This window comes from Onychomys torridus, chromosome 2 (assembly GCF_903995425.1).
Source record: "Onychomys torridus chromosome 2, mOncTor1.1, whole genome shotgun sequence".
NCBI lineage: Eukaryota > Metazoa > Chordata > Mammalia > Rodentia > Cricetidae > Onychomys > Onychomys torridus.
In genome coordinates, this window is record NC_050444.1 from 64050857 (window position 1) to 64064278 (window position 13422).

General features: G+C 42.9%; 1 protein-coding gene across 1 annotated transcript in view; it reads left to right on the plus strand.

The window, feature by feature from the left end:
* The window catches only part of LOC118577872 (phospholipid-transporting ATPase FetA-like), an 80731-nt gene that overhangs the window by 56181 nt on the left and 11128 nt on the right, over positions 1–13422 (plus strand). The window contains exons 15-17 of the mRNA XM_036178540.1: positions 7993–8155; positions 9251–9439; positions 10311–10426. Of these exons, the coding sequence (XP_036034433.1) occupies positions 7993–8155; positions 9251–9439; positions 10311–10426 (468 nt within the window). The remainder of the gene's footprint in view (positions 1–7992; positions 8156–9250; positions 9440–10310; positions 10427–13422) is intronic.

A 13422-nucleotide genomic window follows, 5' to 3' on the forward strand; every position in this document is an offset into this window, starting at 1 on the left:
GCCCTCCAGTTAAATTAGGGACTTATGGATGTCAGGTGATTAATGGAGATTTGGCTGAAGCCTGACTTATAGTGGGTACAGTGGGTCCTCAAATTCATCTTGTGGTTATTTATTTTCCCAGTCCCAGAATGTATATATTTAGAAGTTGGCAGAATTCCCACATTGGTCCTGTGACCTGTGGAATGAGGGCTATTATGGTTGGAAAGACTAAATGGAAGCCTTTAAAGCTGCCTCCACCAGGGAAAATAGTGAATCAAAACCAGTATTACATCCCTGGAAGAACTATAAAAATTAGTGTGGGGTGGTGGTTCCTACCATAATGCTCCTATCTAGCCAGTGCAGGAGGCAGATGGATCATGGAGAATGATAGGTGACTGTCAAAACTCAATCAAGCAGTGACTCCAGTCGTAGCTGCTGTACCAGATGTGGTGTCCTTACTTGAGCAGATCAACACATCTCCTGGTACATGGTATGCAGCTATTGATCTAGAAAATGCCTTTTTCTTGGTACCTGTCCATAAAGTCCACAAGAAGCCATTTGCTTTCAGATGGCAAGGCCTGCAGTATACCTTTAGCATTTTACTTCAAGGATATATTAACTGTCCAGCCCCGTGTCATAACTTAGTTAGAGGGATCTTGATTATCTGCCTCTTCCACAAAATATCACACTGGTTCACTGTATTGACAACACTATGCTGTGTGGACCAAGTGGGCAGGAGGTAGCAACCACTTCGGATTTGTAACATGTATGCACATCAGAGGATGGGGAAACATCAACCAAAATTCAAGGGCCTTCTGCCTCGGGGAAATTCTTAGGAGTCCTGGTGTGGGCATGCAGGGATTCCTTCTAAGGTGAAGGATAAGTTATTGCACCTGGCCTCTCCCACCACCAAGAAAGCAGCCCAGTGTCTAGTGGGCCTGCTTGGATTCTGGAGATAGCACATCCCTCACTGGGGTGTGTCACTCTGGCCCACATACCAAGTGAGTTGGAAAGCTGCTAGTTTGTGTGGGCCTAGAAGAGGAGAAGGCTCTTCAACAGGTCCTGGCTGTTGTGCAGGCTGCTCTACCACTTGGACCATATTATCCAGCAGACCGTGTGGTATTTGAGGTGTCAGTGGCAGATAGGGATGCTGCTTGGCAGCCTCCTGTGGGTGAATCACAGAAAGACTTTCGGGATTTTCCTCCTCAGAAAATTATTCTCCCTTTGAGAGAGAGAGAGAGAGAGAGAGAGAGAGAGAGAGAGAGAGAGAGAGCGCTAGCTCTTGGCCTGCTATTGGCCCTTTGTGGAATCGGAACATTTGACAATGGGCCACCAAGTTACCATGCAACCTGAGCTTCCCCTCATGAGCCGGATGTTATCTGACCCACCAAGTCATAAAATAGGATGTACACACAGCAATCCATTATGAAATGGGAAGTATATATGTGATTGTGCACAGCAGCAATCCATTATGAAATGGGAATGGTATATATGTGATTGTGCACAGCAGCAATCCATTATGAAATGGGAATGGTATATATGTGATTGTGCACAAGCAGGTCCTGGAAGCACAAGCAAGTTACATGGAGATGTTGCCCAAAAGCCTGTGGTTTCTACTCCTGTTGTGGTGCCTTCTGCTCCCAGGCTCATGGGGTGTGTCCTATGATAGGTTGATGGAGAAAGAGAAGACTAGGCCTGGTTTACTGATGGTTCTGCATGCTATGCATGCACCACTCAGAAGTGGACGGCTGTAGCATTACAGCCCCTTCCTGGGACAACCTTGAAAGATGCTGGCCAAGGGAAATCCTCACAGTGGGCAGAACTTCGGGTGGCACACATGTTTCTACATTTTTCTTGGAAGGAGAAATGGCTAGATGGTGATTGTTCACCGATTCATGGGCTGTAGCCAATGGGAAAGAACATGGCTAGAAATTGGTAAGAAAGGCATCTGGGGAAGAAGTATATGGACGGATATGGGCAAAGGATGTGAAGATACTGTGCCCCATATCAATTCTCATCAAAAGGTGACTTCAGCTGAGGAAGAGTTTAATCATCAGTAGATAGGATGACCCATTCTGTGGACAGTCAGTCTCTTTCCCCAGACATCCCTGTCATTGCCCAGTGGGCCCATGAACAACGTGGACATGGTGGCAGAGATGGAGCTTGTGCATGGGCTGGACAACATGGATTTCCACTCTCCAGGTGACCTGCCTACAACTGTGGCTGAGTGCCAGATCTGCCAACAGCAGAGACCAACACAAGGCCCCAGATAGGGTACCATTCCCCAGGATGACCAGTGGCAGCAGCATGGAGGGCTGGGGCAGGGCTCTCCAGAAGGCAGTGTATGCTTTGAATCAGTGTCCCATATATGGTAAGGTTTCTCTCTTAGCCAGGAGCCAATGGCTGGGAAGGGGACTGGTTCTATTCATTATCACCCCTAGTGACCCACTAGGAAAGGTTTTGCTTCCTGTTCCCACAACCCTAAGATCTGCTGGCCCAGAAGTTTTGGTTCCGGAGAGGGGAGCACTCCTGCCAGGACAATAACACAACAAACATTCTGCTGAACTGGAAGCTCAGACTTGCCCCTGGTCGCTTTGGACTTCTAATGCCCTTAAACCAACAGGCTAAGATAAAAGAATAACAGTGTTAGGAGGGGTGATTGGCCCAGATTATCAAGAGGAAATTGGATTGCTTCTCCACAGTGGAGGTAACTAAGATTATCTCTAGAGTGCAGAAATCCTTTAGGGCAGTGGTTCTCAACCTTCCTAATACTGTGACCCTTTAATATAGTTCCTCACATTGTTGTGACCCCCAACCATAAGATCATTTCACTACTATTTCATGACTATAATTTTGCTACTGGTATGAATCATAATGTAAACATCTGCTATGCAGCCCTCTGTGAAGGGTCGTTCAAACCTCCAGAGGTGTCACAACCCATGGGTGAGAATGGCTGCTTTAGGGCGTCTCTTGGTGCTCCCAAATCCTGTGACTAAATCAATGGGGAACTACAGCAGCCTATCCAGGCAGGACGACAAAGACCCTCAGGAGTGAAGGTGTGGGTCACTCCAGGAAGAGAGCTAAGCCTGCTACAGTGCTCACGAGAGGGGAAGAAATACGGAATGTATTTCTATACATTCTATAAATACCAGCTAAAACCTCATGACCAGCTGCAGAAACAAAGACTTAATTGACATGGGTGTTTCTGTCATATTTTGTTAAGAATATATTTGTACAGATAATTGTGTTTTCTTTTCTTTCTTTATCATATAATGCAAAATCAATTAAGAGGGTGTCAGTGGTTATCATATTTAAGTTTGATATACTAAAAGAATATCCCTCAAGAACATTGCCACATATTCTAAAATTTATAATGCATTTACTTTTGTGTGAGGGATAGTCATGTGATGCTAGGTACAATTATGACCTGATTAAATATATAATGTGTTTGTAATTGTACATGGATAATTATATCATGTTAGGCATAATAATGACCTCATTATTGTTGTCATTTGGCAATTAGTCACAACATAAGGTGCTATGATTGTATGTCAGGTTGATAAGGGGTGGACTTCTGATGGCTGTTCTTGTGATGGGTTCTTGGTTGTCAATTTGACTACTTCTGAAATTAACTAAAACCCAAGTGGCTGGGTGCACCTGTGAGGGTTTGTTTTTTTTTTTTTTCTTAAATTATTTGAAGTGGGAAGACCCACTTTTAATCTGGATCTTTTGAGATGGAAAGATCCATCTTTGATCTGACCTACATCTTCTGCTGGCAACGTATGAAAAGGCAGAATAAGGAAGCTTATAATTTGATCCCATCACTAGCATTAGAGCCTACTTCTTTGGGATTCTGGTGCAGACTAAAGACCAACTGAGACATCCAGCCTCATGGACTGACCAACTACTGGATTCTTGGACCTTCTGTTTATAGACAGTCATTGTTGGACTAGTTGGCCACAGCCTGTGAGCCATTCTAGTAATGTTCTAGTAAATTCTCTCTCTCTCTCTCTCTCTCTATATATATATATATATATATATATATATATATATGTGTGTGTGTGTGTGTGTGTGTGTGTGTGTGTGTGTGTATACATGTAAATTTTATATATACATATATTTTTCTATAAGTTCTATAGAACCCTGACTAATACACAAAGTAAAACAAGACCAAAATCCATCAAGGAAAACTCAAGTTAGATCATAAAGAATATCCGTACTGTGTGAGTCACTGTTCTGTGCTGTGAAGAGACTCCATAACCAAAGCAACACTTTGATCCTAGAAGACAATACTCAGATGCACCATTCTTATTGTTTTTGTTTTTGAGACAGGGTTTCTCTGTGTAGCCCTGGCTGTCCTGGATCTCACTTTGTAGACCAGGCTGGCCTTGAACTCACAGAGATCTGCCTGCCTCTGCCTCTCCAGTGGTGGGATTAAAGGTGTGCACTACACACCTGGCATAATGTCTTAATATATGTATACATTGTGTAAGGTTCAAGTCAGGGTAAATATATCTCAAGCATCTACTGTTCTTCATGTTTAATATGTGCAGAAGGTTCCTTTTCCATCTTTTTGAGATGTATAGCACAATTTGTCCCCTATAGTCACACTCTTAGGACTCTTGCTCTTTACCTGACCCCTGTGGCTTAGTATCCACACCTCCCATCCAATATCTCATTATTTAATTTACCAAGCTGTGATTACCAAAATAGGCTGAATCATTGTGTTCTCTTCTTTCCCCCCACTTATTTTTTTTAGGTCTGCTCATGTTCTTTGCCCTCTTTTCTTATTTATAAGTAGTCTTTATGTAGTGGAAATAATTATTCCTTTCCCCGATGCATTTGTTACCACTATTGTTCTTATTTTATCTTTAAGGTTTTTGGTTCTTATTGTTTTAATTACATTTTTATTTATTTGAGAAAGGTGCTTGTCACAATGTGCATGTGGAGATCAGAGGACAATTTCTAGGAATTGGTTCTTTCCTTCTACTATGTGGGACTTGGGATCAAATTCAAGTTGCTGAAACATCTCATTGGCTCAGTGTTTAGTGTCTTTAAATATTTTAACGGTGGGGACTGAAGAGATTGCTCAGCAGTTAAGAGCACTTGCTGCTCTTTCAGAGGACCTGGGTTCAGTCCTAGCACCCACATGGTGGTTCATCTGTAACTCTAGTCCCAGGGTTTCTGACACTCTATGACCTCTACAGGCACCAGGCATGCACATGGTCCACTTAAATACATGTAAGCAAAACACCCATAAACATAAATAAGTCTAATGGCTTTAACATAGAGTTTTTAGATTATTTTCACTATATTGATTTTTCCCTTTGCTGACATACTATGTACTCCTAGTCCACACCGTTATAGAACTCTCTTTCTATCTCTAGCTAGTTTGTTTTATTGCTTTTCTAACTATTGGGACTCCATTTTTATTTGTGGATTTAATTTTAAACATCTCTTCTTAGAATATTCATCCTCACCTTCAGGGTATCCCTTGTACTATCCCCGCTGGCTAAACCCTTAGCCACTTACATATAGCAAACTATAACTTCCAGTGTCCACCTTGTTCCCATCCAGCCAAAGAGTTGAGGTAGGAAATGGAAAACCAGTCTGTACTTTATAACAAAACAAAACAAAACTGTAGCAGGATCCTGTGCTGTTGTTCCCTTTGGGGGAGGGGGCCAAGTAGGCATAGAGTCAACGACACAGACTCTGGGAGAATGTCAAAACAATAAGCTCAGTTTATTCAGGAAGAGACAAGCCTTATATACCCTCCACCCCACCCTGGAGAGAGGTCTGATGAATATGCATCTGCTGGTGTGACATGGCTGCCTCTCATTGGTCCAGGTCATCTCCAGATCATGTCTTAGCTGCTGTTGCTAAGGTCCTTAGGCAGACCCAGGTTGGCTCTCAGAAAGCTGTTAGGGATGAGTCATCCTGCACAAAACAAAAGCCTTCCAATTGTGAGTCTCTATATTAATTTCCACCTACGGAAGAAAGAGGTTTCCCTGATGAGCGCTGAAGAATGCAGTAATCCTTGGGTCAATAGTAGTCATTAGGAGTTAGTGTAATACTATGTCCATTTAGCAGAGTAATACTAGTAGTTTCTCCCTATGGCCTGTGACCTACCTGGCCTGGGTTCTTGGCCCTGTTAACAGTGCCAGGCTTGAATTCTGTCTTATGGAACAGGCCTCAAATCTAATCAGAAAGCAGTTGGTTACTGCCATAACATTTGTGCCATGATTGCACCAATGGGCACATTTTGCCAGGACAATTTGTTATTATAGCTAGCAGGGTTAGCAGTTGGGTAAGACTAATGAATACTTTTCTCCCCAGTAATGTGCATAGTAAGTAACTTGCAGCTAGCTATAAAGCTATCAAGTAGGGAGGAAGCTTCCAGGTCAGTGCCAGCTTGATTTCCATCATCACATATTACTTATCTGGGAGGAAAGATTTTTTAAAAAACCAAAACTTGCTTGGATCACTTTCCTGAGCTTCAAAATTATGTGTGCAATGACCACCTGCATTGCCACCTGAGAGTCCTTCACTGTCAGACACTTCCTTACCCCACTGGATGGCCTGTCTTGATAAAGGGTTGCACTTTCTATCTAGTGGTTCAATTGGGAAATATAAAATTATTCAACTCTTTCCATCTTTTTCTCCTCTGAACCATGTTATACCAGTTCCAGCTCCCTGTGTTTTCAAATTCATCTTTGATTTAACATTTGTTATTAATTCTTCATCATTTCTCTTGTGAATCACTGAATTGTCTCCTAGCTGGTCCCCTGTTTTATCCCACTACTTTCAATACACTCTCTATCCAGATTCCAGAAGGCCTTCTGACAAATTTGATTGGTCACTCACTTCTGATGGCAAGTTGCTGTGAGGCTATATTGCAAATAATATGATAATGCAGGAGCTAGTACTTGCCTTCCTCTCCAACCTATTCACAGCCTATTACTTCAGAGAATGTGCCAGTTTAAGAAGCCAATTCTAGAAAAGCCTTAGGGGATGTTGTGTGATGGGTTTTTCTTAAACTTCTGAACCCATAAGCCTCTAAAGCTCATACCTTTAATGACTGGCTAAGTCTAGATCTTGGATCCAAAGACTTGTTCCTCTGACAAAACTCTTGCTAGTTTGCTTGCCTCAAACCTCCCTTTCTGCAGCATTGCACCAAGCTGTGTGTGCTTGAATACTGGGGCCCAGTGCAGGCAGTAGAACAACCATGAAGAACTGGAGAAAGATCTGTGGAAACTCTGATATGGACCGGGCAAACATGTTAACAGACTGCTGTCTTCAGGCCAGTGTTTATTCATGATGACTGCCAATAGCCTGACTTAAATGGAGATGAAGCAGTCTGAAGGGCCAGGCCCTAACCAGGCAAATAGTGAATTTTGGACCCACAAATTGAGTCCAGGATTAAATAGAAACTAGATCAAACTGTGAGAGAAGCGGGAAGAGCCAGGCATGCTTACATGTCAGGCAGTATTAATATGTAAACAAGCATGTACTGAAACTTGTCACGTGGCATTTCCAGGATTATTCTCCAGCCTACTTTGTCTCTGTGGATCCATTACAATGATACCACTGTACCCAGGACCTATTCTTTCCTCAGCCACCTATATCAGACAGACAAAACCAGAAATAAGAGTTCTCTCAGACACCAGTTATTAACAGAGAGCAGTTAGTCCTTCATACCCTCACACTTGATTATCAGATGGGTTTGGAAACAAGAAAAGTCAAGTTTCAAGTTCTCCATTGATCATTTAGAATAGCAGGAGTGTGAGGGGGTAGGAGGTCCACCAAGCCACGCCTGTCCTGGGAAGGTTCTTCCCAGCACGGTGACGGCCCAGGTCAGCAGGCCAACCTGCACTGGAAAATTTGCCATCTCTCTTGTTCTCCCCTTCTCATTTCCTGAGAGGTCCTGTCCCATCCCAGAAGCAACACCAATGGGACATTCTGGAAAATGTGTGGCTGTGCCTGAGAACTCTGCTCTGGTGTCTATGTTTTCAGAGTGAGAAGGTTGACTTCTCCTATAACCAGCTGGCCGACCCTAAGTTCTCCTTCTACGATAACACTTTGGTGGAAGCCGTGAGGAGTGAAGACCACTTGGTGTACCTGTTCTTCCTCTGCCTCTCGCTGTGCCACACGGTGATGTCCGAAGAGAAGGTGGAAGGTGAGCGCGGGCCTGAACCTCATGGACTGAGACTATGCTCCAGAGTCAGGGCTGCTTGAAAGTAGGGTGGTGTGATACCCTCTGAACAGTCTAACCTAAGAAAGAACTTCCTAACAAGGGCGTGCTGGCAAGCAGTGGAACGGTAAGGTGAGTAGCAAGCAGGTTTAGGGAAAGTGTCAGTCACTGGATAGGGGTCAAACTGGTGCCCTCCAGAGAGGTTTTGAAGCATCCATCTGACCAGTCCTACTGTCTTTGCAGACTTCCTGGAGGGTGAGTTGAGTTGTCTTGTCACGTACAGTGTGTCTCAGTCATCACCATGTGTCTTAGCTTCTTTAGTGTGGCAAAGTCATCCATTAATTTAACCAAACATTTTTTTAAAAACAATAAATGAGAAATGACTGTTGATTCATTATTAAGTCTTTCTTCTTAAAATGTTTTTAATTTTTTTATTATTATTATTTTAAGTGTATGCATGTTTTGCCTACATGTATGTCTGTGTGCCATTTATGTGCCTGGTGCTTATGGGGTCAGAAGAGGGTATTGGATCCCCTGGGACTGGAGTTATAGGTGATTGTGATCCACCATGAGGGTGTTGAAAATTGAACCTGGGTCCTTTTCTTCGAGCCAAGGTTGCTCTGTGTAGCCCTGGCTGTCCTGGAATTCACTCTGTAGATCAGGCTGGCCTCAAACTCACAGAGATCCTCCTGCCCCTATCTCCTGGGTGCTGGGATTAAAGGTTTGCACCACCATGCCCCACTTAAGATTTATTTTTGTATGTATGGGCATTTTCCTGTATGTATGTCGATGTACCATGTGCATGCCTGGTGCCAAAAGTGGCCAGTAGAGGGCGTCAGCTCCCCTGGGACTGGAATTACAGATGGTCGTGAGCCACCATGTGAGTGTTGGGAATAGAACCATGGTCCTCTCAAAGAGCAGCCAGTGTTCTTAACCTTGTAGGGCGAGGCATGTAAGGAAGTTTTGAAGAAATATGTCCCCTTCTGGGCTTTCTGTCAGCCACTTGAAATGTGGCCTCACTTCTGGGTGGACTGCACTGCTCACCTCTGCAGGCTCTGTCACCTTTTTGTCTCTTGTCAGGTGAGCTAGTGTACCAGGCCCAGTCACCAGATGAAGGTGCCCTGGTCACTGCTTCTAGGAACTTTGGCTTTGTGTTCTGTTCCCGCACACCTGAGACCATCACAGTGATCGAAATGGGCAAAATACGAGTTTACCAGCTGCTGGCTATTTTGGACTTCAGCAATGAGCGCAAGAGAATGTCTGTGGTTGGTGGGTGCTCCCTCTAAGTCAGTCTCTTGGTGGTGGGTGCTCCCTCTAAGTCAGTCTCTTGGTGGTGGGTGCTCCCTCTAAGTCAGTCTCTTGGTGGTGGGTGCTCCTTCTAAGTCAGTCTCTTGGTGGTGGGTGCTCCCTCTAAGTCAGTCTCTTGGTGGTGGGTGCTCCCTCTAAGTCAGTCTCTCTTATGCCCTTTGCGTACATTTGCATATTGACTTTTTGTTTCATCTACACATAAATCTCCCACTCACATGACTTTTCTCAGATATTTTGCCTCAAACACACACACACACACACTTTATCTCTTGTCTCCTTTAAATTGTCTCTTATATAAATAGGGACTTACTACCAAGTGCTAAGTCCTTTCTCTAGTATTTCTGCTAGTGACTTTCCAGTATATTCAAATCTAAGATAAGGACATAAAATTAACCCATAAAGCCTGAACATGGCATAAGAACCGGAGCCAATAATATAGTCGGCCCTCGTTGCCCATAGAGTCACAGATTCAGCCAACTATAGATCAAAAATATTTTAAAATATTTTGGGGCAAGTTCCAAGCCTCAGCCTCAGATAATAGTGAGACTCTGCCTCACAAAGGAAAACAAAAACAACTAAATAATAGTCTGCATCAGACTCTTCCTGGGGGACATTGAACCCACCGAAGAATTGTTTCAAAAAGTTTCTCTGTCACTATCAGGCCCTTACTACATGATCTATCCTGTGTGACCACTCCATTGAGTTCTTAGCCTCCAAAGGTAGCAGAAACAAATGTTATGGGGAACAGCCCCCTTTTATCCCTCAATGAACCCAGACAAATTTTTAAACAGTAGGTCTATATGGTTATTTTGCTTAATTTGTTCATCTTTAGTTCGGACACCTGAAGATCGGGTCATGTTGTTCTGCAAGGGAGCAGACACCATCATCTATGAACTGCTTCATCCCTCCTGTGCATCCCTCAGTGATGTGACCATGGATCACTTAGATGTGAGTGTTAGGGTGGAGCAGATGGGAGCTGTGGGTGGTTCTCTCTCTGCAATTTTTCACATGACTTTGACCAGTTATGTCCCTGTTTTAGGGTGTTTCTATATGAGTGTGTGTTGGCGTCAAGTTGTATTTATTTATTTATTTTTGGTTGACCAAAGAAAGACAAAAATTGTTTTATTGTGTTGTATTCTCACATTTCCAACTTCTGTGTCAAAGAATTATGAGGGACAAGACCCTAGAGGCAAAACGAGGATCATGTCTGTAGACAGTGATCAGAATAGTTCTATGATTCTTGCCTCCTGAGGTCCTACAGACCTGGTGTTTGCTTCAGAACATGGAGGCCTTATTCCACAGACGTGCTACTTCTAGGGTAAGGAGCAGAACACAAGCACTAGGCGCGGTTTGAACTCCTAGAGGGTACCTTCCCGCCCTGTCTTATTCTACTCCTACCCACTAGCATTTGCAAGTTATCACAGAGGAAAGAGCGACCTTGGCTTGCTGTCACGAGAAAGGGAAAGCAGATCAGCACACTCCGAGATTTCTAAAACTCTACCTGTATGTGTAAAAGGCCAGCAGTATAAGGAAAGAACAAGACAGGATGGAGAGGGAAGAGCAGATCAGTAAAACAGTTCATAAAGCAGATTTAGAAAATACTGTTTTATTATGCCTTACCACATGGACAGAAGTCAGAGAACAAATAAACACATGAAAAGATGCTGACATCATCAGTTGTTAGAAAAATACAAATAAAAAAACATGAAATACTGCTTTTCTCTCTACCAGGCTGGTTTAAACCTGGTGACCAGACCATACTAGATGTCATCTAGATGTAGGAAAATATAACCCTCATACATTGCTGATAAAAAGGTATAATGGCATGGGCATTTGGGAAAACAGCCTTGCATTTCCTCAAAAACATTAATAATAAGCATAGTGTTGTCATGTGACTCAGAAACTCCATTCCTAGTTCTGTTTCCAGAGAAATGAAAACACATCCACAGAAAAAACACAGATGAATGTTTATAGCAGATTATTCATGTCTGCAAAATGCCTGGTGTAACCCAAATGTCCATCAACAGATAAAGGAATAAATAAAATGTGCTTTTTTCCCCTACAAAGCTATTTTTGGCAATAAAAAGGAATGATGTACATGCTGCTATAGATGAACCTTGAAAACATGCTAAGTGAAAAAGCCAGAAGATAGCATTCCTGATTTACTTACAAATCTACAGAGAAAAAAAAGTAACTTCTGGCAAGGTTTAGCAGATAAAGCCTGATAAGCTGAGTCAGGACCCACAGCATAGAAAGAGAGAACCAGCTTCTGCAAGTTGTCCACTGACGTACACACACACACATATACAGAGGGAGAGAGGGAGGGAGGGAGGGAGGGAGAGAGAGAATATGTATGTGTCACAATAGATAGATACATAGATAGATAGATAGATAGATAGATAGATAGATAGATAGATAGATAGATAAATGTCTTTAAATGCAAAACAAAAAAGTAAGTGGAGGTTTATGGAGATTCTGGCATTAGATAATGGTGAGCATTCTACAAACTGATGAATTATAAACTAAATCGTGTGTTTTTAAATGGTGAATCTTACAGAATGTGAGTTATATATCAAGTTTTTGAAATGTATTTATCCATGTATGTATGTGGGTGAATGAGTTCCATGGCCCAGTGTAGAGGTCAGAGGACCATTTGTAGGAGTTGCTTCTCTCCTATAATGTGAGCCCGAGGGATCTAACAAGGGTTGTCAGGCTTGGCAGAAAGTGCCTTTACCCACTAAGCCATCCTGCCAGCCATATCTCAAGTTTTAAGAAGTGAGTTTGTGTCCTACCCAAAACAGCGCTTCCATCTTATTCTCATTCAGGCCCTGGTGTCTTCTCATGGTCTGTTCTCTTTTCTAGAACACTTTCACAGATGGCTTTCCCCAGCCTGTCTTCAAAGGATGGTCATAAAACCACTTCAAACCTTTGGGCATGTTTCCTGATGCCAATTTTAACAGTCGCTTATAATGCAACTTAACTACACTAACCATCTGAAGACAAACCAAACCCCAACACACAAGCACAGCCCCATGTCCACCAAATCAGGAATCAGCAAAGAGGCCACCTGAAAACAGGTGACAGGAAGGATTTGGGCACCAGGCCATGGTTTGCCCATGATAAGAGAAAAGAAGAATATACCAGTAGGGATGAGAGATGTTAGCATATTCTGCAGAGTGATTTGTCAAATGGATTAATGAATCTGTTGGTGTATTGTCCTCTTACCTATATTCAGTACAAAATCAGTTTCTGCCATTCTCATACCCTTCCTGAGTCTCCTGAGACCTTCTCTGCCCATAGGACACATACTTAAGATTTGACATTCCCTAGGGATGTTGCCTTACATTGTTTATACCTGGAAGTTAACATCAACTGAGAAGTTAAACAAGGAATAAGAGCAAACTTGTGTTTTCTCTGATCTTATAATGCCAGTGAATTCTCACTCCCTTTACTCTAGCAGTAAGACTGTAGAATCATGGCGATTTGAAGGTCTGGCGCATAACATCCTCAGATGGGTGAGTTCTGCTCTAAACTACCCACATTCTCACCCAGGCCTCCTTGTGACCAAGCTACACTCCAGCAGCATGGCTACCTGTGGCTGACTGAGAGATATCTGTGACCAAGGAATGAACATACCGACTCACCCAGGATTAGTACAGTTATCTATAGCAGCTCAGCTAAACAACGAGAGGCAGACAGACTGTGAGCATGTACTGTCTAAGTTGTTCACTGAGTACTTGATGGAGAAAGGATGAGGGGAAACTGAATGTGCATTTGCAGAGTAATACGCCTTATTATGTAACATCATTTATAACAACTCCCTCTTAGTCTGTGATTCTCTCAATTTTCATGCCGTCATCATCATTATCCTCTCTGTAAGCCGTGTATTATTTTATTATCCAGATCTTAGAAGAAGGAACTCTGGACATAGCCTAGGCTGGCCT